The sequence below is a fragment of the Raphanus sativus genome, chromosome 7, assembly GCF_000801105.2.
Source record: "Raphanus sativus cultivar WK10039 chromosome 7, ASM80110v3, whole genome shotgun sequence".
Classification (NCBI taxonomy): domain Eukaryota; kingdom Viridiplantae; phylum Streptophyta; class Magnoliopsida; order Brassicales; family Brassicaceae; genus Raphanus; species Raphanus sativus.
The window spans coordinates 8650080-8676777 of NC_079517.1; the positions used below are offsets into that span (position 1 = coordinate 8650080).

Here is a 26698-nt window from a genome sequence, read left to right on the forward strand (position 1 = left end):
TGTGTATAAAAATCTTAAAGAAAAAATAATTAATTTCCTTTCTAATTTTTAAATAAAAAAAAACTGTAAAAGTAATTTTATTTTCTTATAACTAACTAACTTTCATTTTTAATAATTTCGTGTTAAAAATTATGAACCAAAAATATTTCAAATATTTCACTCGATATCACTGTAACATGTGTCAATTAAAAAATTAGATTGTGAATGTGTCAATAAAAATCTGTCATTACTTTATAAATGTAAAAATATTAGTGATATTGAAAAAGCGAATTTTGAAAATGACAACTTTTGAAAATTGCAATATAGTTAATATTAACTTGAAATAATTATTTCATAGTAATTTATTTTTCCAAATTCTAGACAAAATGTAACTGTAAAATATTATGTACTATTAATTTCTTTTTCTAAAACCCTAAAACACTGTAAAAGAATATTTGATAGTTGTTTTCCTTTTTTCTTAAAAAAAAGTTCTAAACAAAAGAAATTTGTATCATTTTTTTAAAGTCATAACTAAAGAGAATTGCAAAAACTTATTTGATAATTGTTTTAATAGAGAATTTGATGATTAACATGATACTAAAATTATTTAATTAACAAAAGAAATGTAAAATTAGTATTGATAGAAATTGTAAAAAGAGTAATTTTTAAAATTATTTATTAGTAACTAGAAATTATTATTTTATGGAAATTTATTTATTTCTATAATTCTAAAGAGAAGATAATTGTATAAGATTATATAACAGTAATTTTCTATTTCTAAAATCCTAATCAAAAATGTAAAGGAGTATTTAATAGTATTTTTTATTGTAAATTAAAAGATATTTATAAAATAGAACATTTTACCTTTTTAAAAAAATTCTAGCAAAATAAAAATTTAAAAGTTATTTAAAACATTAAATTAGCACATAAGAAAATGTATATTGTTGTCATTGACTTGATTGGCGTATATTCGACTTTCAATTTTTCTTATTTTTCATTCAATTTCTATTTTGGATTGAGTTCAATTGAAACATTTAGGTATAATATTTTTTCTAATCCAAGTAGAAAGTCGATAAAAATTCATCTATGTGCCATGATTATAAAATACAAATTTTAACTTGAACTTATGTATGAAAATGATTTTTTAATTATAAAATAAATCTCATACAACATATGCAAATCAATCATAAAACTATAATAGGATTATTATTTTATTTTCTTTATTATATTAAAATATCAAACAAAACCGTTGCAACGCAACGGGCTCATATCTAGTTTTAATATAATGTAAACATTATTTGAATCAAAATAAAAACTATACTAAAAGGGGCATATAAAACAACCCTCTTAGGCTATCCACGTTGGATAGGAAATTCGTCCAATCAGAACACTCCGTTTTGACACGTCACAGTTGGTTTAAATAGAATAAACTTTCGCATGGGTTTTATTTCATATTATCTTTCGGCCCATCTGAGCCCATGCCCAGGAACCTGTCGTTCAAGCGTCTGAGAGTCTCTCCCCCTCCCCCGACTTCTCCAATGTATGATTCTTCTCCCCGTTACCTTCTCAGTCAATGTTAAAGCTATTCTTCAATGTTTTGTACCACCTCCCTTTGATACTTCTCGTAAATAAAGCTTTATCACTAAACCTAAATCCATCCCGAATCAAAGAACCTACTCTGCAAAAACCACATCAGAATGAAATCTCACCAAGACCAGCTGAGTCATAGATTCGATTTCAGGTAATACATCCTTTTAGCAGGCTTCTTCGTTTAATCCATGTGGCCCTCTGCTTATATCTTCGTTAAAAACTGTTGCTATTTTGTTTATCATGGTTTTGAATCTAAGAAAGTTCAGATTCTCTCTGGGTCTCTTACTCTTCTTATAAATTTGTACAAAGACGTGGACTGCTGGACTAAACTCTTCCATAATTTGTGTTATATTATACAACCTTTGAACATGGATACTTGATATATAATGCTAAAAATTACATATTTTCTCATCAGGAGATTTGATGTTGATTGATGAATATTTCCAGAAAAGTGATTCATTTGCCCCAAACGACCGGGATGGTACTTACGAAGAATGTGCCATGTGGCGCTGATTTTCCCATTGGTTTCAGAATAATGTAACCAAGATTTTAGTCCAGCCGTCCATTACCTACCTATGTCTTTCACCTCCGTTTGCTTCTCATGCTATATAAACCTCCTCTTCGAATCTCACCTCAATCCACTTTCTACAACCTCCATGCAACCAAATCAAGAAACGGCAGTGAAATCAGATCAAATACTGGGCAAGTTTCCAGTGCCCCCCATACATTTTAACCACATCTTTGGTACTCAGAGGTTACTGCTTCTCTGCTCTCTGTTTCAGTGTCTGGCTAATTTTTCAATTGTTATTGTGATCTCTCATGGTTTGTTAATTTTTTTTTTTTTTTTTTTTTTGGTTTTCCTTTAGCTATGAGCTGGAAAGCCAAAAGCCCTTGAACGATGTCCTCCCCTGCTAAATTCTGCTGCGTCCAAGTTTTCTAGAAGAAAGATCTCACTCTTTCAGACCCTCTGCATAATTACTTTTACTTGGTAATATAGGCGTTTTCCTTTTCTCTTTGCTATGGATGTATTCTTAGATGAATTATGTCATCTGGACTGTCTTTATCTCAACAACTTTATATTGGGATTGGCTATATGTTTCAAAAAAAAAAATTTATAATATATATTGGTGTTTGTATTAATTGTTTCATGATTCCAGGCTAGCGTAGAAGCCAAAGGACAAGTTGATATTCTCATCAATAAATATGCATCTATGCAGGTTTCTTTATACAAAATATACAAAAGCAGTCTAGCTTCTATCTTATGGATTTTCACCTAGGGTGGATGGTCTAAATTTCTCTGAATATGCATTTACATGCATTTTAAACAAGCATCTGGTCATTTAACTACATATCAAGTTTTCACTTGGGGTGAACGGTCTACTTTCTGGATGTGTCATCCTCAGTTGATATTTTGGAGCGATGAATAATTGGAATGATAACGAACGAACGAATGGAATTGATCGAATGATGCACAAGAGCAGCTTGGGATAATGAAGCACATTGAACTTCAGATTTTTCTGATATTCAACTTTCTGAGATTTTTTCTGCCCTCCCTTTTCAATTTTAGCAGTTCATGTGATCAATTTACGCACTTTCTCCGCAGCTTCTTTGGTCCTACTGTTTACTGATGGAATTTGAGATTAGTTTTAAATGGAAAATTTTGTCTGTGCTTGCGACTTTTATGCTCCTATTTTGCTGAAGATTCAGTACAGGATGAGTGCCCTCCACTTCTGTTTCTACTTTATGTTGAAAAATATCTAAGCTATAAATAATATCTTCGGCTGACACCTAAACTGCTTTTTAAAGTATCAGTTGGGATCATAATTCGTTAGTTTGACGAAAGAAGCTTCTGAAATTTATGATTAACATTACTAATAAAAACCTCATTTTCAATACATGTTTCCTTAGATGGAATTCAGATTTCTTTAAAAAAGATCGCAATAACTAAGTTCCTCTGTGAGAGTCAGGACAATTAGAGTTAGCAAGACTCTGAGGCGACTTTTTTAACGGTTGTATTTGTCTCTTGAACAAACTAAAACAATGTTCATAGATGTTGTAAGGAGTTATGTAATTAAATCATAACTATGTAATTAACAACTGTAGGCCCACATATTATGTATTTAAATCATAACTATATTTAGTTAACTTTTACTCATCTTACTTATCATTCTATATATATTTTCAGTAATAACAACAATAATTTGTGAGTTAGATCATTTTAAATTTCTTAGAAAATGAGTAAATACAAACTAATTTAAATTTATACCAATTTAATAGTTCAATTGTAAGATATATACACAATTTAAATTTATATATAAGTGAAAAAATTTAACTTAACAAAAAAACTATACAAATACCCGGGCGTAGCCCGGAAAAATCTTTAGTCATACTAAAAAGAAGATATAGTGAAAGGAGAGGCTGTCCACGTCAGATTAATAAATCAACGAATCAGAAACTGTTATTTAGCCACGTCAGTGACATAAGATTATTATTGGTTCTTTTGTTTGGGCTGTATTTCCATGTTTTAATTGGTCCAGATCGAACTCAATCTCGCCGTTCTAATTTTGTCTGAAGTGTAAAAGATCATTGACGATTCCACTTCGTCAGGTTTCTATGTAATCTCCGTTACATCTTGCTCCTCTTCATCAATCAATGACGTTTTTTAGTCTCTTCTTTATCGATGCCATTGTTAACGCAAGGTGAAATAACATGTGATAGATAGTTTGTTCTTCATTTCTGCAACTCTGTTTTTTAGAAGCTAATTTTCAGACTCCCTTCACCTTGCAGCTCATATGTGCTGTCGATTTTTTTTAATCGGTGTTTGAGACTGGCCATGGAAAGACACGAGTAAGTTTGATGCCAAGATCCCTAAGCATGAGTTCGACAACTTCAGGTATCATCTCGCTCCCACTTTCAGTTCCATTTGTATCCATCCCCTTTCTTTGATGTTGATCTGCTCTCCGCAAAGTTTGTGAATTTCACAGAGATCATAAAGAGATTCATCAGAGTCAGCCAAAGAAACTGCTTTTGCTCCTGTTTCTATAATGGACATTCCCTTTCACTATCAAGCAGCAACTGAACTGATCATAGAAATTTGCAGGTAAAATTTTAAATACCAAGGAGATGAGATATTATCATCTTCCTCAATCCCTCTCTCTCTCTCTCTCTTTCATCACGATCAAATTTTGGATTTTTTTCACAATTGTAGAAGGCACTGGTAAAGATAATCATCCTCTCATTCCTTTTAAACCAACCAGTAAACTAATTCACTGATCTAGGTTTTGGTTCTCTCAGATTCTCATCTTTCGTGAAGCTTAAAGAGATCGCAAAACGTTGGCATCCAGCAAATTGTACGTTTCCTATTATCTTTTCTCTTTCATTTATTTGTTTGCGCCGTAACTTGAATTGTAGGTTTATTCAAAGTTTAAGCTCCAAAACAATGGATTTGAACGGTTTAGCTTATCAATGCCTTTTATGATTTGTCTGGTTATTTTATTTTTTCTGTATTTGTCAGGCAGAAAGCAATGATCCAAATTTGGCTATTTGAACAAAAAGATCTAGGCACTGAAGAAATATTAATGCAAGTCATTTTATATTTTCTTGCATTACGTTTAGCTACCAATTCGTGCTATGTTATTCATAGCCTAGCTTAATTGGTAGAGCAAGTGAATACTTAAAACATTGTGACTATTTCTCTAATTTAGTCATTATACAAATTCAGATCTGAGCGAGAGTATATGATTGGGTAACTGATGACTTTTTCACATTTGTTTCTGTCCACTCTCATGCCAGACGCCGTGACTGTTAGCCGATTCCCCATATTCAGACACCGTCTCAATGCTGGTTCAATGTTCACATTCAGCGGATTTGATGTGGTTAGTTGCAATCAGAACTTCAGGCTGTCTGACTCTCTTCTGGCTATTCGGTTCAGTGACTCAACCAACTTTGATGCGTTAACGGAACCGGCTTCTCCAATTCTGGTAGAGCGTTTCAGGTTCCGTGATCTGGATTCTCTACTTGACCTAGCCAACACCAGCACACAACTTCCAGGTATATCCTTTTATTAGCTTTTTAGTCTCAGGCTTATCATAGTAACCAATAAATATCTAAGCTGTACACAACCTCCTAGACTTTATTTGTGAGCTAACTGCTGCTCTGAAGTTATTCTCTGCTTCATATGAAGCCATTCAGTACTTTCAGAAATAATGTAACTTTAACAATTTGAATAGAGACGTTGATCCTTTATTTTCTGTTTTCCCATATGCAGTGATGGTCGTGACTTTGAGTTTGTTTGAGTCACAAGCTGTGTCGTTTCACAACAAACTGGAACCTGGTCTTCTAGACATACGACGTTGAGAAAACGTTTGATGCATATCGTGAGACTGTAAAATTGCTGAATGTGACTCTTGCACCAAACCGAGTAGAAGCTCTTTGGATGATGATGATGATGATGATGAGGTGGGTGATTGGGGGTTTGTGGTGAGGAAGCATCGAAGAGTGGAGGATGTGGACCTGACTGGAGGTGAAGGATCTTCGTTTAGGGAGCCGGCGAGAGCGATTTTGAAGTTGAGAGATAGGTGTAGGAGAGGATCGAAGGTGCGAAGCAGAGGATGATGACTGAGTTGGAGAAGCAGAGGATGGAAGCTGTGAAGGAGCTTGAGTTGCAACGGATGAACATGTTGATGGATATGCAGATGGAGGTTGAAAGATCCAAGTTTGGCAAACGCAGTGTTGCTGCTTCAGGTAAAAATATAAACTTTATTTTGTCTCTGCAAAGCAAATTTGAATATATGGTAAAGTTTTGATTTTTATGTCTTTTATAGATTGAAACTTTAGCTTGTGATGTTTCAGATTGTTTATTTTGAACCATATCTTTGAGCATCTACTAATTTGAGTTACTGAAAACTTGAATTGTGCTTTGTTGTTGTTGTATAGGTAAGAAGTTGTATAACTTCTGGAGAATCATCTGAACCATTGTGTTGTTGTATAGGTAAGAATGTGGCATTGTGGCTTCAACCAATTTTTCAGTTGAATTTTTATACGTTCTAATTTTTTTGTGTGCATCGTTTCAGTTTTATAGATTACTAACTATGCATAAACTGAGCATTGAAGCTTCAGCTTACTTCCTAAGAAAAAAATGCATTACTTATGCCAAAATCTATGTGCAGGACCACATACATATTATTCGGGATCCCCATATTATTCTATGACAATATTATTAAAAATATATATATATATATATATATATATATATATATATTAGTAAACTCGAGGCCTGTACAAGTTTGAATCCATAGTTAATAAAATTTATTTAGATGAAAATCTAAATGTATAAGATAAATAAGTATTTAGACCATAATTAAGGTTCAATTAAAAAAGTCATTTGCATTCTCTCTCACCATCTCATATGCACCTTTTAATATTTTAAGGCAACAAATTATAAATTTCAATCATTTAAAAATTTAATTGATGGCTTAATTATTTAGTGAATATAATATATATATATATATATACTATTAGTTGCAAATATATTTTCTTTAACCCGGAAGTAGCCCGGAAAAAGCCCTAGTTATTGTAAAAATAAAATAACTTGTTTCCTATCTATATCCAAAAAAACTTGTTTCAATCCAAAAACCAACCAGTTACTTAAAAAAGATATAACATCCAATTTTTTTTTTAATTTTTTTCTCCAAATGTGTTAAATATCTTTTGGTTATGTAAATTTATACATATGGAAAACGATATATTTTGCTAAAAAAAAATAATACATATGGTAACATATGTTGTTTAACATTTTGTATAAAATGTTCAAATATAGAAATATGAAATTGTATTTTTTAAATTAATCTTTTGAAATAATAAATGCTATTTGATATAATTAAATAACATATGTTGTTTATAAATTTGTATAATATAGTATCAATATTACAGTTAAAAGACTATATTTCTTATGCTAGTAAATAAAAATATAATTACTTTTAAAGGGGGTTTAATAGGAACTGTATTGGTTCAAACGAGCCAAAGTCATTAATGTAATGATTATCAACGTTTGTATATAGTAATTGGTTTTGAACGTGTTATACTTGATATACATGTGATGAAAATGATTCTAAATTACGGCAGAAACTAATGCAGATGGTTATTTTCTAATTGTAATTCTAATAGTAAATGTAATGTTTCAGGTAAGTTATATCGGCAAAAAATAACAGTGATTCTGTTTTAGTAATATTGATACTTATACTCTACACTGGTATATTACGCTAGGATTTTAGTGACTTCATTTTCATTACGTTTTGTATATACAATATACTAGATTTTGACCCGCGCTTTTGAAGCGCGGAATATTTTACGATGAAAAATTTCACTAATAATTTAACAAATATTTTGGTTATTTTTAAAGAGTGTGTATTTAAAATATTTTTGCATTTAAATCAGTATTTTTAAATTCAACCCGACTGTGATTATACCGGTTAATCCGGAGATCTGACAATTTAATTTATGTTTTTAAAATATTCATATTAAAAAATCACTAAAACCCGAGACTAACCGATTGAACTGATGGATGACCGATATGTAATCTAATTGGATTTAAATTGTAATAGTTTCATAATTTGTAATCTTATAATCGAAATTTTAAAGTTCACTATTTTGCAATTTATGAAATTATGACGTTTCTACAAAATTTTAAAGAGAAAATGATAGATATAAAATAACTAAGATTAATTATTGTATTATTTGGAAACATTGATAGTAGTATAAAAAATATATTGTTTGAAAACATTGATAGTAGTATAAAGAAATAAGTATATTGTTTGGAAACATGGATAGTAGTATAAAGAAAGGAACATTAGTGACTTAATGTATGTTTAACTATAAAGTATAAAGGTGTATTTAATTTAAAAATTTACAAAATAAATGTTAGGTCCAACAAAATGTTTCTGTTTTAATAAGATAGATAGTTTACATAAGTTGATCACTAAGAAGTAAGAAAGCATATACGCTTACGCCCCTAAAATAATCTTTGCGGTTACGGTTATAACTCAGCAAGCAAATTATCTGCAATTGCAAAGATGTTTATGATGTTTGGGAACGACAGTTTAATTGATAAAAAGCCTAATTTAATAATGGGCCTAAGATGTATGGTTGAACCTATTGGGCCCTTTTCTGTTGCCATATTAGATATAGATGTTTATTTTGCTTTGTCAGTTGCGGGTCACAAATCTTGTTATTGTCTTTATCTGTGATTAAAAAAGGCCAAGAGATGAAAAAGTTACTACAATGATTATAGTAAACTCTTTATGTTTGTTAGTGACTCACTGACTCATTATGCTTCCAGACGTGCAGAATATTTAAAATATTGATTAATGTCGCAAAAATATAGTATTACAATATTGACTATTTAAGCAGTTGACAAGAATAATACTCCCTCCGTTTCATAATACTTGATGTTTTAGAAGGAGAATTTTGTTTCAAATTAGATGAAGTTTTGAGATTTTAAGGTTACTTTAACTTTATTGGAAACTGTTCAACCAATTAGATTTTACAGTCTTTTTTATTATTGGTTAATTGATTTTAAAATTATATCTTTAAAATATTTTTTATTTAAAAATACAATTTTTTTAATCTTTGTGCACTATAGTAAAACATCAAGTATTATGAAACGGAGGGAGTATTATTAAAAACAACAAAAGTTGGTGTTAAAAAATCTGCTGGAAACAGTCACTGAATTTCAGGTGGCACGTGTCACGTAGAATCGCTACAATCATGCAGGATTATATTATTACATAATTTCACTATGCGGGTAGTAAAGTCGGCAAACATATATTTGGAGTATTAACATAATTCGTTGCATAGTTTCTCGAACACAAGTTGAATTGTATGAATAAGTTAATGATTTTCCTGCTAATTAACTGAGTTAAACGCCTAAATAGTGAAAGTGGGTCAATACTATTAGAAAATGGTGAAGTTATTTATTGGTCAAATTAATGTCAAGTTTTCTTTTACTTGCACCTTTTTGCCGGAGATATAATGGTGTAGGAAGATGGGGTATACGAGTAACTAGTGAGCTAGTATTTTTTAAGGTACAAAACACTATCATTAATGGTTTTCTGAGCTCACTGATTATAAATGAAACAAGTTACTGTAACCTGACATTTAATTAATGAGTTAAACATATAGTACCATGGACGGTAAAACAAGCGAGTTGTTATCAATTTGACACAGAGGTGTTCATTTAATTTTATATCTAAATACATATGTATATGGATCTAGAGATGGGGTAGCTAAACAAATTAAAAGGGTCACCCCCAACGTGCCTGAGTTTCTTTGTCAATATTTTTCTTCTTCATTGTGCTAGCATACAAGTCGGTGCTAAAGAAAGTCCCAAATCATATTTTAGCTTGAAAGTGAAAGTCGGTCCACCTCTATATTCATTTTATGAAGTAAAGGATATATTACTCAAATCAAGTTTTCCAATTATTAAAGTAATCAGTCGTGCTCCTATAACTGTCTTTAGTCAGATGGCGTCTTGTATACACAAATACACCAGTGTACTGTACATTGATATCTCTGATCTCATCTATCTTTAGATGGCTAAAGAATCTCAGATAGGATATCACACTTCCGAAAATATATAAGTTTTGCATGAAATATTAGTCGCACATGACTCCGTATATTAGTCGCACATGACTCCGTTTGACAAGAAGTACATATTTGACATTGATGGTATCAAAATTGTTAATGCTTTGTTTTTAGGGAAAATTGCCAAAACGGAACAAAAATTCAGTATGGTTGTACCTATAATATAAAACCATCATTTATTTGTCCCTTTAGTATAATTTCTTTCATAATCCCAAAACTAACCCTTGATTAATCTAATTAAACACATTAAACTAATATAATTTAAAATAATAATAATTAAAAACGTTTAAAAAGGGAATTTTTTTTAAAAAAATAATTTTTAATAAAAATAAACTTTTTAAAACTTAATAAAATAAAAATAAAAATAATTTACAATTTTTTAATTAAAAAACAGTTTACAAAGTTTTATTTTTTATAAGAAGTTTAAAATGTTTGTAAACTTTTTAATTTTATCAAAAATTTTAATAAAATAAAAAAAATTAAAATGTATTTTTCTAAAGTTTGTTTAAACTTTTATTAAAAACTTTTTGTAAACTTTTATTTTTATTTTTATAAAGTTTACAAATTTTATAAATTTTGTTTAAAGTTTTTATTAAACACAATAAACTAAAAGAATTTTTAAAAAATTTAATTAAAAACGTTTTAAAAAGGGAAAATAAAATAAAACTTTTATTTTTTTTAATAAAAATAAACTTTGTAAAAATAAAATAATTTACAATTTTTAATAAAACGTTAAATAAACTTATTAAAAAACATTTTACAAAGTTTTATTTTTATAAAAAGTTTAAAATGTTTTTAATAAAACTTTAATTAAATAAAAATTTAAAACTTTATAAAAATAAAAATAAAAATTTACTAATTTTTTTTTAATAAAAGCTTTAAACTAACTTTATAAAAAACAATTTAAAAAGTTTTATTTTTATAAAAAATTTAAAATGTTTGTAACCTTTTGAATTTTATCGAACTTTTTAATAAAAATAAAACTTTTAAAAATGTTTTAATAAAACTTTAATAAAAATAAAATTTGTAAACTTTATAAAATAAAAATTAAACTTTACAAAAAATTGCACCTAATTTCAAAACACCACATGTTGTATAGATATGTATCATAGAGAATAAGAGTTTGTGAAAAAAAATCAAAAGAAAAACTATGGAAAACCCATAGATTAATGAAGAAGACAAGGTATAGTCATTTTTTTAAAAGTTTTTGACAAGTAAAATCGAAAATAACACGTTTTAGGAAGTTAGAATATTTTTAGGAGATTTTTAGAATATTTCCTTAACTGAATTTTTCATTAATTTTCGCAAAAAACATGTATCTTATCCGTAGAAGGCGCCTTCTAAAAGTTTAGAACATTGACAAAAATCTAGAACACGCTTTCTACTTTTAGTAGACGGAAGAGTACATTTTAGAAAACACATTCCGCGAAATTTAGAATACTTAATAAAAGTAGAAGATGCTTCCGGACGAAAAGTAGATAGCTTTAGGATTAGTAGAATGCGCATTCCACTTTCTTAGAAAATTAGTAAATAGTAGAATGTACTTTCTAAAAATAGTAGACGAACGTGTTTATTTTAGAAATCGCTTTCTACTATATCATTTTCCGTAGAAGGCACATTCTACCTTTAGTAGAACGTATTTTCAAATTTTTATTTATCAACTTTTTGAAAAAAATAAAAATACCAGCATGTGTATATAGGTGTTTTATTAATTCTTTATATTTTAATTTTTTTTTTGATTCACAAAAGTATTTATTTCATTAGTTTTCAGAAATACAAAGGGTAAAAAGGAGAAAAATTGGACAAAAAATGATTTATACCAAAGGGACAACACCCTTGTTTTTTTGTTCTCTATTGGCAATTTTCCCTTGTTTTTATCGAACTAAAATTGTTAATGTTATAATATGGAATCTTGAGCTAGATGTTATACATAACCTTTTCAAATTTTCGGAAGATTAGAGATTGTAATCTGAAAATGATGTACTACTACAACCGTTCGAGTAAGAAACCAACTTAAAAGAGAATGACATCGATATGATTTTGCCCGTATGAATTGCACTATAAAAGTCCTAAAGTATATAACAAGTATTAATAGGAGTCATTAATAGATACGCACAAATAAATAAATTTATAAAATAAATAATTACTAAAAAAATTGGACAGGGTGGCATAATAATTTATGGGGACAGCTATCGTGGCTATGCATTTATGACCCACTAACATGCAATGGCACGGATGCATGCATAATTTAGTCATATACTTGTTAGATTCTTCTACAAATTTACTTAGGCCTTAATTTAGTCATATACTTGTTAGATTCTTCTACAAATTTACTTAGACCTCGATTGGTAGAGCATTAGCATTAGCATTATATTCTACATTATCCAATCAACATTTGTTAAAAAAGTATTTACTAAATGCTAATGCTCTCCAAATGCTCTCTCGCAAATGCTCTCATATGAAGCTTTTGAAACAGCATTTTCATTTACAATTTATAAATTTAAGAAAAATATATAATTAATTCATTTATTTGATTTAATAATATTATAAAATTATTTTTATATCCAGAAAATGAAATTTGGATTTCTAAAATAAATTTACAATATAAATATTTTTTAAAAACTAGTTTTTCACATCTAAAATATAATTTAATTATATAAATTATATTATATTTTAAATATGAAGTATTATTTTTAAAAATAGATATTTTAATTGTAAATTTTGTTTTAAATAGATTTTTTGATATAAACATAAATTAGTAAATAAAATAAATTAATTATATATCTTTTATATATTAATATATGAAATAAAAAGATATATATAATGATAATTTATTTATTTTATTTAATAATATTCAAATTATTTTATATCCAAAAATATTTATTTTATTTTATTTTATTTATTTAATAATATTCAAAATTATTTTGTAACCAAAAATAATTTTTTATTTTAATAAATTTTAGATTATTTTAAAAATTAATATTTCACATTTAAAATTTAATTTAATTTATGTTAGTAGTTAAGATTCATTATTTTTAATAACAAATATACTATTAATATATATATTATAATTAATATATATTATTTAAAATAAATATATTATATACTAACTTTTATAGAAAAATTAAAATTGTATACTGCTACTGCTCTACCAATCATCTTATTAAAAGTTTTAATGAGAGCATACAGCTTCTGCAGCATACTGCTTCTACAGCATACTGCTACTGCTTCTTCATCTGTTGTACCAATCGAGGCCTTAGAGCATGCCCATCAGCAAACTCTCCTTTCCCGAATTCCAATGATTTTTTTTTATTATTTTAATTTTTTTTTTTCGTTTGACTTTTCTTAAAAAAAAAATAAAAAAAATAATCGAACCTATCGCGGGCCGCCACGTGGCGTGGGGCCCGCAGAATAGTGAAGATTCGGGTTCACTGCGATGAACTTCTCTCACCCAAGTTCTTCACTCCTTGATTATTATACTATTTTTTTTTCGAAAAACGTGTGACCCCCTCTCTAAATCCTCTAATGGGGGTGCTCTTATATTGAATAAAATACATCCTAAAGTGTTCTATTGCTCTTATATTGAATAAAATACATCCTAAAGTGTTCTATCAGTTTTAATACATTCTGCATACAGTCTATCATATTCAAATAGATCTGGTTTAGTTATTAGTACTTCTTTATGTGAACTTCGAATTTTCGCATTATAAAAGGGTTTTAATCACCTGCTGACAAAATAAGTATTTTAGGTCGACAGTTATTTTATGTATTTTAAAGATATTGTCAGTTTCTCGTATGGGAGTGATCGGAACATATTTATTGGTATCTTACCTCACGACCCCATGTCAACTCTGATGTAAGTAATTTGTCCCCACTTAATTAAGTTTTAGTTGTTTATTAGCTCAAATGCATTAACTGCCTCGTTCCACTCTTTCTACTATGTAATTTTATTTTACATAGTTATTCAGGAAACAGTAATTAACAGCATAAGTTCTAATCATTTAAATTTTGCAGGGAAATTGTATCACTGCTCTGGTTATCGGTACATTAGATTCCGTAGCAACACTGAACGTATAAATCTATTCTAGTTTTCTTAAGCTTTTTTTTTCTAAGTTTTCTTAAGCTTTTTGTGCTTACTTTCATATTGTTCTAACAATCTTTTCATATGGCAAAAGTGGTAGAAAACTTGTGTATGACACACCAAATATCATATACTTCAACATTATATAGCAACATAAAAGTGTTCTTAGGTTCAGTGATCTTCTTAGTTGCATGTACATTTTTAATAGAATGACTTGATATGATTTTTGCATTATATTTTTATTTAGGTCTAGTTTATGAATGAAATATACCATGAAAATCTCATATGTATCTCTCTATCTTAACGGTTGGTACATTTTTAATAGAATGACATGACATGTTTCTAATAAGACTTTGGGTTTGGTGGTGATTAACTTGAGAGCAAAAGTCCAATAAAGTAAAACTACCAAAGTTCAAATCTTAGCCATTGGAAAACTAATATCTTGGCATCGTTAAGAGTAGAAAACCAACATGCGGCAACAAAACAATAACTAAATTAAATTATTTACATGGAGTCAGGATATTCTTGTATAATAAAAAAAAATCTTATATAGACACTATGAATGATTGTAATCACACACACTGCAAAAAAAAAAGCTATAAGTATGAAAACAAAGGACATAGCAGATCCAACTGAATAAAATTTTAATAATGTCTCTGATGAGTGATGAATAAATTAAAATAGATGTATTCTAATTATTATTATTATAATATTGAGATCTTAACAATTAATGAGTGTGGAGTAAAACTCACTTCATTTGCGTCAGAATTCCCGGGGAAAGAAAACAAAATGTCGGTTTCACTTCATAACTTTCTCACTCATTTTCCCGGAAAGTTACAAAGGCATTCCTTTTTTAGGTTCTCAAGTCAAGTCACAGAAACACAAGAGTAGAAGCACAAAAAAGCTGGTGCTTTAGCCATTTTTGTGTTCTTGAAACATGATCTTGACTTTCTGATAAAGATAATTCTAATACAGAGAGCTCTCTGAAAGGGTGAGAAAATGTTGGCTCTCATGAATTGTGCTTCTTCTTCTTTCTCATCCTCTTCATCTTCTTCTTCCTCTCCGACTTCTTCTTCTTCATGTTCTCCGAGGTAAATGATTTCAATTGTGAAGAGCCTGTAACTCTGTATCTAGTGTTTTAAAGATTTCATATGTTCTTTGATTGTAGCAACAGAGAGAACATGGTTCTGGAGAGTGGTGGTGATGTGTCATCTCCAAGTTTCTCTTCAGACACAAAACTTGTACTGTTTCAATCATCTCAATTTTTCATATTTTATTTTGCTTTTTTCCTAAAAAAGCAAAAACTTTTTAAAAAGGCAATTTTCTTCAGGGTTTATATGGTTTGATGTAACTCTACTGAATATGTGATTTCATTTTCCATTTAATTGTAGATTGATAAGAGTATAATTACTCACAAAAACTCCAATCTCTGTCGCATTCCAAAGGTTTTGTTTATAATCGGTTTTACTCTATATACTTTCTTGTTTTGCTATGTCTATTGATAATCTTTAATGTATATATTTTTTTAAACAGTCTTCAGAAGAATTGAAGAAGGAGATTGCTTCAATCGAGTTAGAGATTCTACACATGGAACGTTATCTATTGTCACTATACAGAAAATCTTTTGAACAGCAAGTTTCTTCCTTGCCTAACCTCTCTGCAAAAACGTTACCACGTTCAGTGACTACTTCACAATCATCATTCACTCTCTCAAATAACTACCAATCTTACGAGAAACCGATCTCATATCCTCGGAGTTTCAACACTAGCTTGAAAGCCTTATCTTTAAGGGTAACTTAAACCTTGAGTATATATCTTTTTGGAACAATTGTAACAAATCAATAATGTGTGAAACTGACTTGTTTATTTATGTGTGTGTTTTTTCAGGAGGGGACTAGAGAGGTATCTGGTAAGCAGAGTCTTGGAGAGCTTCTTGGATCATCTCACATAGTTGATGATCACAACAACTTTATTAACCCGAATAAACTCTCTGAAGATATCATGAGATGCATATCTTCTGTGTACCGTACACTTTCAAGAAGCTCATCAACCAGAAGAGACTCCTCCGCTTGCTTCTCTGCTTCTCCACTTTCATCATTGTCGAATTCATCAACCATTTTCTCTTCAAAATCCGAGAAATGGAGCCTGCATTGCGCTAGTGAGGATCATTTGATGAATCATAGTCAAGATCAAGGCAATGTTTTGCCTTGTGGTGCTTTTGTAGTAGATTCTCTGAAAGTACACTTGGATGATAGTAGTTTCAGTTACGCTGCTCTTATGCTGCAAAACTTCAGGTAACAATTTTGAACTATATTAGATTTTTGGTTACAAAAACTTAATTATTTAACATTACTGGTGTGCAGATCACTGGTTCGGAATCTTGAGAAAGTTGATCCGAGTAGGATGAAACGTGAAGAGAAGCTTGCGTTTTGGATTAACATTCACAATGCTCTTGTGATGCATGTAAGTAAACGTCTTTTTCAAATTACATTCACAATTCTCTTGTGATGCATGTAAGTACACCTTTATTTGTTTCTTAATGTTTCCTTGTTAATGACCTTTTTCATATTGTAATCTTCTTCTTTTTAGGCTTATTTAGCTTATGGAACTCACAACCGTGCAAGAAACACCTCGGTTTTGAAGGTTTTACTCTTAATTAGACATATAACTAATATTTGTTTTGATATTTTCTAAGCAAATTCTCTTTATAAAAAAAACAGGCAGCTTATGATGTTGGAGGCTATCACATAAACCCTTTCATCATACAAAGTTCAATCCTAGGAATCAGGCCTCATTACTCATCATCACCATCACCTGTATATACCATTTCATTTTTTTTTTACTTTCACGTTAACCTTTCACCACATCATATTAAATGCTTAGGTTAACATTTTGCAGTTACTCCAGACACTGTTTTCACCTTCAAGAAAGTCCAAAACTTGCAGTGTTAGACACGTTTACGCATTGGAATACCCCGAGGCTTTAGCTCATTTCGCTATTTCTTCAGGAGCATTCACAGATCCCACGGTAAAAATTTAGTTACCAACTCAGCTCTAAATGTTTACTGTTTACTCTTAACAGTAAGTAATATATTGTTAGGTTCGAGTTTACACTGCGGATAGAATCTTTAGAGATCTAAGACAAGCGAAGAAAGAGTTTATCAGAAGCAATGTTCGTGTTCACAAAGGGACAAAGATATTGTTGCCAAAGATCTTTCAGCATTATGTTAAAGACATGGCTGTGGATGTGTCTAAGCTCATGGAAGCAACAGCTCAGTGTTTACCAGAGGATGCGAGGAGGATCGCTGAGAAATGTTTGAAGGAGAAGAAGAGTAAGAGTTTTGAATGGTTACCTGAAAATTTGAGTTTCCGGTATGTCATTGCTGGAGAATTGGTCGGAGGAAGAAACAAGACCTTATGATGGTCTTAGTACTTTTTATTCATAGAAGTTTTGTGTGTTTGGCCTCAAGATGTGATTAAATAATTTAAATTACCATTAGTGTTTGATTTCATATTTTTGTATTTCAGACTGGTGTAAAGCAAGAGTTTTTCAAGTGAAAAAATTTAAACAGAGTTTGTTTTCATTATCATATAGAAGTACAATAAATCAAAAATTAAGAGTGTTATTTCTTTATTTATTTTAATTAATTTTATCGTCTGATTAATTATGTTATTACAATAAAAATATTACATAAAAGATTCTATAACCGACAATTCTAACCCTAGATTCTAGATATAAAAGCATTAGTTTGAGCACTGTACCAATATGCTTTCACATTTTTTTAACCAGTTTAGAAATATATAAAATTTATAAATCAAGAAAATTTTAATAAATTTCAAATTTAATATATAGATTTTAATAAATATTTAATAATATCTCCATTATAAATTAAAATTTTAATATTTTTAATCAAGATTTTTTTAAAAAAAGTTCCACTGAAATTCATTATAAAATAAAAATGACATTTTATAACCTTTGAACCGGGTCTTGCAAAATCGAGCGTAATTACTTGGGCCTGTACGTATGTGTTATGGGCCTAATAAATCATTCCATATTTAGGGTTTAATAGTCAACTAAACACAATACATGACCTAAATTTTAAGTTTAGTAATAATATAAGGGCCTCTAATTAAAAAAGTTGCTTGCTTGGTCTCTGTCTGAACGCCGACGATTATTTTCCGGTGAGAGGAATCCAAAGTTAGGTTTTTCAATGGTTTGAGTAGAGACAGAGAGCAAACCAAAAAAGTAAGAAACTTTTTATACTTCGCTCCAGACTAGTGTGATCAGACGACGGTGAAGATGGAATTGGAGCAGCTTGAGAAGTCCGTGGAAGCGAACCCAAACGATCCTTCACTTCAATTCCAACTTGTACCTTTGTTTCCTGACTATTTAATTGATATGGGTTTGATCGAAAAATCTGCTTACGAACAAGAAAGTTTGGAACTTTGATTTGATTTTGAAAACAGGGTTTGTATCTGTGGGACAACGGTGGAGACAACTCGGAGAAAGCGGCGGAGCATTTTGTGCTGTCGGCGAAGTTGAACCCGGACAATGCTGCTGCGTTCAAGTACTTGGGGCATTATTACTCTCGTGTGACGCTTGATCGCAACCGAGCTGCTAAGTGTTACCAGAGAGCAGTGTTGCTGAACCCTAATGATTCTGAGTCTGGAGAGGCTTTGTGTGATTTGTTGGATGGACAAGGGAAAGAGATCTTGGAAGCTGCGGTTTGCCGTGACGCTTCTGAGAAGTCTCCCAAGGCTTTCTGGGCGTTTTGCAGATTGGGTTACATTCAGGTTGTTTGGTTTGATTGTTTTTATATGCAAGTTTTGACTTTTTTGATATCTTTGAGTTTGCTTATCTGTGATGGGTTTGGATTGTGTTGTTGGCAGCTTCATCAGAAGAAGTGGTCTGAAGCTGTTCAGAGCCTTCAACATGCTATTAGAGGTTATCCTACAGTGTCTGACTTGTGGGAAGTAATAGTCCTTTTCTCTCTTTTCTCCTGAGTTAAGTTACTTAAAAATCTGTTGTTGACAAGAATCTTTTTTTTCTTCTTCTTGTCTGTTGTTTTGCAGGCTCTGGGCCTTGCTTACCAGCGACTTGGAATGTTTACTGCTGCTATCAAGGTAAGAACAAGCTGCTTCCATTTTTGGACTTTTTTTGTGGTTAATTGTTGGTTCTGTTGTGACCTTAGTTCTCAATGTTTACAACAGGCGTATGGCCGTGCCATTGAATTAGATGAGACCAAGATTTTTGCATTAGTGGAGAGTGCAAACATCTTTTTGATGCTTGGTTCATATAGAAAGGTAGACGAGTCTCTTCATACTGTGACTTACTTTAGAGAGTTTGCTTTCGTGTGGCTCTCAAAGTTCTGATATAGTAGTATCTGTATAGGGTGTGGAGCTCTTTGAGCAAGCGCTGAAGATTTCACCTCAGAATATTTCTGTGCTCTATGGTCTTGCTTCTGGATTGCTTAGTTGGTCAAAGGAATGCATAGATTTGGGCGCATTTGGATGGGCTGCTTCTTTGTTGGAGGTTAATAACACTCACCTCTTCTGATTATGTCCTGCTCTAATCCATATTAGATACAACCTAACTAACTGCGATAACAAATCCACGGTAGGATGCTCGTAAAGCTGCGGAAGCAAGCACTGAACTGGCCAGCAACATGTCTTCTATATGGAAATTGCATGGAGATATTCAGGTACTGAGAGGTTAGGCACTGGCTTGTTGGTTATCTGGGCTTCTAATGTTTGTTTTTTGTTTCTTGAGCAGCTTACTTATGCTAGATGCTTTCCATGGTCTGGTGGAACTGAGAACTCAGAATTCACTTTAAAGACATTTAATGATTCAATCCTTTCTTGGAGAAGCATTTGTTACTCAGCTGCATTCTCAGCCAAATCTTCTTACCAGCGAGCTCTACATTTAGCCCCCTGGCAAGCCAATCTTTATACTGACATCGCCATATCTTCTGATCTCGTTTCAAGTTTAAGCGATGACTCTGAGACTTCTAATTCTTGGTAAAGATTTTTCTAGAAACGTTAGTTTGTATTTAGTTTTTTTTTTTGAGGTGCGCCCTTGTAATAACAGTCTACAGTTCTATCAGGAAGCTACCAGAAAAGATGGCTCTGGGAGCGTTATTTCTGGAATGCGACAACTCGGAGTTCTGGGTTGCTTTGGGTTGTATGTCTGATAACAGTGCTTTGAAACTACATGCTTTGATCCGGGCGCTGCATTTGGATGTATCTTTAGCCGTTGCATGGGCTTTTATGGGCCAGGTATTGTCCCATTAGCATTAGTTCTCTTCCTAGTTTTGAATTGGTTGTCCTAGCTTCAGTTGAGGTTTCCTTCTTTCTGATTATGTAAATCTCGGTTGCATTAAACAGATCTTCAGGGAATCAGATGAAATGAAATTGGCAAAGCAGGCTTTTGATTGTGCTAGAAGCATAGATCCTACACTTGCGCTACCTTGGGCTGGCTCAGCTGATACTTATGCTAGGTAGATGCTTTTTTTTTAATGTGAAAAATAATCCTTTTTAGCTTAATTTTACGCCGTAGACTAATTAAACACCTCAGGGAGTCAACATCAGATGAGGCTTTTGAAAGTTGTTTACGAGCTGCTCAGATATCACCTGTAAGTGCTTGCTTTAACTGTCTTTTTAAGTTCTTATTAGTGTGATGGCTTTAACTAAGATGTGAGATCCTTCTGTCTAGCTTGCGGAGTACCAAGTTGGTTTGGCATGGCTTGCTCTGCTGCAGGGAAATATATCGTCTCCGCAGGTATGAACACACATATAACCTATAACAGTATCTACACATTAAATAATCGGAGTGAGCTGTTATGTTACACACCGTCTTGTAAACTGTGTTGCAGATTTTCGCTTGCATTGAGCAGGCGGTGCAGCGCACCCCTGATTACCCTGAATCCCATAACCTCCACGGGCTAGTCTGCGAGGCAAGACATAACTATCATACTGCCATTGCTTCATACAGGCTAGCACTGGCTGCAATGAGTGTTTGCCCTGACAATTCAGTGAAATCTCATGCTGGAAAAATATCTATTAACTTGGTCAGATCACTCAGCAAGGTGAGATTCCTCATCCTTCTTTCTGTTGTCAACATGTTTCTCAACGGCTACTTTGAGATGGGATTGAGTTCAGCTTTAATTCAACAAGCAATAGAAATGCAACTATAATACTCATTTAAAGTATGTGTGTTTGCAGGCAGGACGATTCAAAGAATCTGTCAAGGAATGCGCAAATTTGAAGTCAAAAGGTTTGCTTGATGCTGGAGGCTTGCAAATCTATGCCTTCTCTCTGTGGAAGATCGGTGAGAATGATTCGGCTCTCTCAGTGGTTCGGGAGCTGGCTGGTAGCATTTCCACCATGGAAAAAACATCAATACCTTTCCCAATCAGCTTCATCTGTAGTCTGCTTTATTGCATATCTGGACCGGATTCTGCTATCACCAGCATCCAGAAAATGCCAAAGGACTTCTTCCAGAGTTCGAAAATCAGCTTCATAGTATCTGCCATCCATTCTCTTGACCAGAGCGATAGGCTCCAGTCGATTGTTGCAAGCACTCGTAGCTATATCACATCACAGGAAGAAATAGTTGCTATGCACTATTTGATAGCACTCAGCAAACTGGTGAGCCCTCCTCCTCTTCGTTTTGGAATACTTTATTGGTTTTAAGCTCTGGATTTAAATTGACTCCACTGCAGCTGAAAACTGGAGCAGGAGAGTTCCTTGGATTTGAGAAGGGGATTGCACACCTCAGAAAAGCTCTGCATATGTATCCTCATAGTAATTTGTTGAGGTGGGTGTTCTTAAACGCTGATCAAGCGAGCTAAGATTTTAATTGTGTAATGATATATATAATTTGTTGGAATTAGGAACCTGCTCGGATATATTTTGTTAGCTGGTGAAGGAACGAAAGAGGTGTGTGCTGCTAGTAGATGCTGTATCATAAACGTCTCCGAGTGTGGAAACAAGGAAGGTCTGAAGTCTGCGTTGGAGGTCCTTGGTGGAGGATCGGTTGCTTGCAATGTGATTGGCAATACAGCTCCAAGGTTCTCTTTTCCAACATGCCACTGTCAGAGTCTGAATGCTCCTGTTCTTGTTGTGGAACTACAGAGGTATTTTTGAGAATCTTTCTTCTACCAATTGTCCTTTTTTTTTCATCTGCAACTCGGTTGATTTTTTTGAATACACAGGTTCTTGCATCAAGAACCTTGGAACAGCGATGTGAGATACTTGCTTATTCTGAATCTCATGCAGAAGGCCCGTGAACAGAGATTCCCTAGACAACTTTGCAGTGCTATTGAGAGTTTAATCTCCGTGGCACTCTCTGATGAGGCGTGTTCAAAGGAAGGCGAATATCAAAAGTTCCAGCTTCTGCTTTGCGCTTCTGAGATCAGTTTGCAGAAGGGGAATGTAGCAGAGTCCATTGACCATGCTCGAAAGGCTTCTTCCCTTTCCCTTCCAAGTAGCTACCTGTTTCTTGCACATTTGCAGCTTTGCCGTGCCTATGCAGCAACAGGGAGCACCAGAAACATGCAAGAGGAATACAGAGCGTGTTTGGAGCTCAAGACCGACTCAAATATTGGTTTGATCTGCCTGAAGCTCATAGAATCTCAGTTTGATCTGGAGGCTGACACTAACCTCTTAGAGATGATGAGCCTACAAGAGAGTCCAAGCCAGGAGAAGAGTTCATGGAAAGAGTGGATGGCTGTATACAGTCTAGCTCTTGGCTTAGTTTCTTCCGGGAGAAAAGACTTTTCCTCAGCGGAGGAGTTTCTTGCGCAAGCTTGTTCGTTGGGTAACTCAGAGAGCTGTCTACTTCTCTGCCATGGTGCTGTCTGCGTGGAGCTGGCTAGACAGTCTAATGACTCGCATTTCCTCTCACTAGCTGTAACGAGTCTAAGCAAAGTTCAAGCGAGTTCCCTGACTCCTTTGCCTATTGTGTATGCTTTATTGGCTCAAGCACATGGAAGTCTTGGCTCTAAAGAGAAATGGAAGAAGAATCTTCGCCTTGAATGGTTCTGCTGGCCACCAGGTACTGAATGAGAGACTTTTTTTTTATTTTTGTTCACCTGGCTTTCCACACAACTGAACATATTTCTTGATTTTTGGACACAGAGATGAGACCTGCAGAGGTTTACTTCCAGATGCATATACTTGCAAGAGAATCAGAAGACAGACTCGAAGCCGCTTCAGGGATTGAAAACTGTCAAACCCCTGAGAAATGGGTGCTTAGGGCGATTCACACTAACCCTTCTTGTATGAGATATTGGAACGTCTTGGATAAGCTTGATCAACAACTTCCCATTAGCTAAGAACCAGAACAGAGAAGAGCAGAACAGTTCTGTTCTGTTTTTTTTTTCTTTTCTGTTACAGAAGCTTTGACATTTAATGTTTTGTGAATGAGAAAACACACTGAATAGATTCCTGGAGTATCTTCTTTTTTATAACAAGAGCAGCAGTGTTCTAAAAATCGGTTCAGCAGACAAATTTTTTGAACAGAGAATGGAGTTTATTACTTGCAAAGCCATATATATATATTTACAAGCCTACTTGTAAACAAAGAAACAAACAAAGCCACAACAACATTGGATAGGGGCTAGTGCTTTAACGCATCATCATAAGTGCAAACTCATCAAAACTCAAAACTCCATCAGCATTAAGATCAAAAGCTTTGATCATGACTACACAATCATCAGTAGTTCTAGACTCACCTAGCTTCATCAGCATCATCTTCAAGCTTCTTGGAGTGATGCAATCTTCTCCCTCAGAAATGTACATTCTAAACGCTTCCATTATCTTGCTCTTCTTCTCTTCCTCTGTAAACTCATCACCCACTCTGATCAACTGAGCGAACTCCTCAAAATCCAACATCCCATCTCCGTCTAAATCAGACAGTTTAACCGCAGCTTCGGCTTCTTCATCGGACAGTTGCTCTCCCAATGTATTGAAACTCTTCTTAAGCTCCTCTGCAGAGATTCTGCCGTCTCTGTTTGCATCCATGCATGCAAAAACAGCGGCTAAGTCTCTGTTCTTGTCTTCACCATTGCTGTCTGAGGAGAGTTGCTTGCAGAGTTTCATGAACGATGAAGATAACTGACGTTGAGTATTCTTCATGATGAAAAGTTCTCTTCTTCTTTGTGAGTTATTAAACAGTTTGATGAGAAGATGGTTCTAAATGGTGTCTCTAAATATTATATACAATGTTTCAAGTTTTGAGAATAGAATGGGACTAATTAAAAAAATAGAAAGTTAAACGTATCAAACGTGGAAGATTCTTGGTTCTAGAAGAAAACAAATAATAAAAGTCTTTAGATCTAGAAGCAAACGTATTAGTAGTCTTTAGATCTGTAGTAAACATTAGTATATTAGTTACAGCTCTCATCCCCATGTTTTAAACACGTTTTCCCTTGCTCTTTTTGCTTAGTTTAGGAACTAAGATTAAGAAAGAGTAATTATCACATGTTTTTTATCAGTGAATATGCATGTGATTGTTTCTAACTAATCAATCAATGAGGACTATGAAGCTGCCTGGGGTTTTAACTTGTCTGGTTTCTCATTTTTTCACTGTACTTTAACTTTGGTGTTTGATTGATCTCTCTATGGCCTTTCTATTCAGAGCACACACTTGAAGATTATCATCAGTTAGCTGAATGCACCTTTTAGTGAATACCCAAAAAAGAAGTTGGTTGAATCTAGAACAATTTGTTATAGAAAAAAAAAAAACAAAAAGGAATTTAGAATAACGACAGATCAGTTGTTTCTTTCATCTATTAATTACTACTTAGCTTTATCAATTCATTGAGAGCCAAAAGCTTCATACTATTGCTTTCAATGATGCCTAAAACTTTTGATGGCTCCTATAATATTTCCAACTTCATTGATTTAAAATGATAAGCATATGAATCATACATAATTAGATGAGACCAAAAAAACTTATAGTTCAGATAAACGATCATCAGCTCAGTTCATTGTTAATCAGTTTTGAGTTTTCTACTCAATCTAATAGTAAAATTCGGTTTGAAGTAAAAACGATAAAAACCATCATCTCAAAGATATATTATTATTTTATATTTTTACAGTAATTCCATTATCCAAGGGAAAGAGATTCATTAGAAGATTCATCATTTTATTTTTATTTTTGTTAAAGAAATTTAAGCAGTGGCCTAAAGACCTGACTTAAGCTCAATTTGAATCAAGTTATCGTATTATTGACTGCACATGCTCAACTTTTGTCTTGAAATGTGTGCTTCATGGAATAATAGCATGACATCTACATAAATTTAGTTGATGAATGTATATTGCAGAAACTCAATATGACACAAAAGGAGAAGCTACAATAGCAAAACTCAATTAAGTATAAAAAGGTTCATAAATGGATTTTAATCAAATAAAAATCGTGTTTATTGCGCCACAAGCCGTATATATATACATCAATGAAAAGGAGAGACTACAAATGGGAGGCGATTATGGTGAACTCTTTTAACGCATCATAAGAGCAAACTCATCAAAGCTCAAAACTCCATCAGCATTGAGATCAAAAGCACGAATCATAACTCTACAATCATCAGTGCTTCTTGTCTCACCTAGCTTCTTTAACATCATCTTCAAGCTTCTCGGAGTAATACACTCTTCACCTTCTGCTATATACATTCTAAAAGCTTCCTTTAGCTCAGTCTTCTTGTCTTCCTCATCATCTCCTTTGATCAGCTGAGCAAACTCATCAAAATCCAACATCCCGTCTCCGTCTGTATCAGACAATCTAACCGCGGCTTCGGCTTCTTCATCAGACAACTCCTCTCCTAATGTCATGAAACTCTTCTGAAGCTCATGTGGAGATATTCTACCGTCTCTGTTTGCGTCCATGTAAGCAAAGACAGCTTCTAAGTCTCTGTTCTTGTCCTCATCACCATTAATGTTACCTTGTGTCTCTGCGGATGAATCTTTCCTCTTTGGTGACAGTTTCCGGCAAAACTTCACGAAAGAAGAAGATGATTGAGCTTGAGTATTCTTCGTCATGATGATAAGAAAAAAGTTATGTTTGAATGAGATAATTGTGGCAAAAAGGGTTTCTACTTATAGATAATTGTGGCCGAGTGTGTCAAGTTGTATAAGACGTGGGAGATTAATGTGTTAGATATTTTAGGTATTATTTGGTCTAAGTTTCTGTGTTAAAAACACGCTTGCTTTTTTTCTTTCTTCCATTTTAATTGGATAATAAAGGACAAAACAATAAGAAAATTAAGACCAAACCACTTTTATAGGTGGGCGCTTGGAAGCTTCGCTTCTTTCTTATCACCTCTCTTTTGTTTTCAACTTATTTTTTTATATAGATACATCAATCATAGCCATAGGACATCATATAGCTATTCATAATACATTAACTTGA

The 26698-nt window shown here is 32.6% G+C and overlaps 5 protein-coding genes and 1 long non-coding RNA gene across 14 annotated transcripts; 4 read left to right on the forward strand and 2 right to left on the reverse strand.

The window, feature by feature from the left end:
• The first annotated feature begins 1428 nt into the window (after window positions 1-1428).
• Window positions 1429-3238, forward strand: LOC108816056 (uncharacterized). Of its 4 annotated transcripts, none has more exons than XR_001943792.2 (4): window positions 1429-1720; window positions 2017-2323; window positions 2436-2557; window positions 2727-3238. It is a non-coding gene; the product is annotated as an uncharacterized LOC108816056 (long non-coding RNA). The 4 variants fall into 4 exon arrangements; XR_001943791.2 differs by having other exon boundaries at window positions 2787-3238; XR_001943790.2 differs by lacking the exon at window positions 2727-3238 and having other exon boundaries at window positions 1430-1720; window positions 1985-2323; window positions 2436-2709.
• Window positions 3239-4395: 1157 nt separating this feature from the next.
• LOC108818145 (uncharacterized) lies at window positions 4396-6726 on the forward strand. 2 transcript variants are annotated; one of them, XM_056991240.1, is made up of 6 exons: window positions 4396-4462; window positions 4538-4669; window positions 4864-4919; window positions 5362-5619; window positions 5837-6312; window positions 6505-6726. In XM_056991240.1, exons 2-5 carry the CDS (start codon window positions 4614-4616, stop codon window positions 5923-5925), a joined length of 459 nt encoding a protein of 152 aa, XP_056847220.1. In that variant the 5' UTR covers window positions 4396-4462; window positions 4538-4613; the 3' UTR covers window positions 5926-6312; window positions 6505-6726. The 2 variants fall into 2 exon arrangements, 1 of the variants encoding a protein (XP_056847220.1); XR_008937000.1 differs by lacking the exons at window positions 4396-4462; window positions 4538-4669 and adding an exon at window positions 4772-4786.
• Window positions 6727-15045: 8319 nt separating this feature from the next.
• On the forward strand, window positions 15046-17860 carry LOC108814292 (uncharacterized). Of its 4 annotated transcripts, none has more exons than XM_018586827.2 (10): window positions 15046-15381; window positions 15459-15531; window positions 15682-15735; window positions 15824-16081; window positions 16178-16584; window positions 16654-16753; window positions 16880-16933; window positions 17011-17106; window positions 17189-17317; window positions 17390-17860. In XM_018586827.2, the coding sequence occupies exons 1-10, from the start codon at window positions 15290-15292 to the stop codon at window positions 17708-17710; spliced, it is 1584 nt and encodes a 527-aa protein (XP_018442329.1). In that variant the 5' UTR covers window positions 15046-15289; the 3' UTR covers window positions 17711-17860. The 4 variants fall into 4 exon arrangements, with proteins under 4 accessions (XP_018442329.1, XP_018442330.1, XP_018442331.1 ...); XM_018586828.2 differs by having other exon boundaries at window positions 15465-15531; XM_018586829.2 differs by lacking the exon at window positions 15682-15735.
• A 571-nt stretch (window positions 17861-18431) lies between these two features.
• On the forward strand, window positions 18432-23746 carry LOC108817619 (tetratricopeptide repeat protein SKI3). Of its 2 annotated transcripts, none has more exons than XM_018590352.2 (18): window positions 18432-18658; window positions 18757-19083; window positions 19180-19263; window positions 19363-19413; window positions 19501-19593; window positions 19682-19822; window positions 19911-19991; window positions 20063-20307; window positions 20385-20565; window positions 20674-20786; window positions 20864-20921; window positions 21002-21067; window positions 21162-21374; window positions 21511-21936; window positions 22011-22105; window positions 22182-22424; window positions 22503-23344; window positions 23428-23746. In XM_018590352.2, exons 1-18 carry the CDS (start codon window positions 18590-18592, stop codon window positions 23622-23624), a joined length of 3525 nt encoding a protein of 1174 aa, XP_018445854.1. In that variant the 5' UTR covers window positions 18432-18589; the 3' UTR covers window positions 23625-23746. The 2 variants fall into 2 exon arrangements, with proteins under 2 accessions (XP_018445854.1, XP_018445855.1); XM_018590353.2 differs by having other exon boundaries at window positions 20394-20565.
• Window positions 23747-23799: 53 nt separating this feature from the next.
• LOC108817621 (calcium-binding protein CML39) lies at window positions 23800-24490 on the reverse strand. Its single transcript, XM_018590355.2, has one exon. The coding sequence runs from the start codon at window positions 24424-24426 to the stop codon at window positions 23917-23919; it is 510 nt and encodes a 169-aa protein (XP_018445857.1). The 5' UTR covers window positions 24427-24490; the 3' UTR covers window positions 23800-23916.
• A 1199-nt stretch (window positions 24491-25689) lies between these two features.
• On the reverse strand, window positions 25690-26376 carry LOC108817620 (calcium-binding protein CML38). The gene has a single exon (XM_018590354.2). The coding sequence runs from the start codon at window positions 26326-26328 to the stop codon at window positions 25792-25794; it is 537 nt and encodes a 178-aa protein (XP_018445856.1). The 5' UTR covers window positions 26329-26376; the 3' UTR covers window positions 25690-25791.
• Between the last annotated feature and the right edge of the window lie 322 nt (window positions 26377-26698).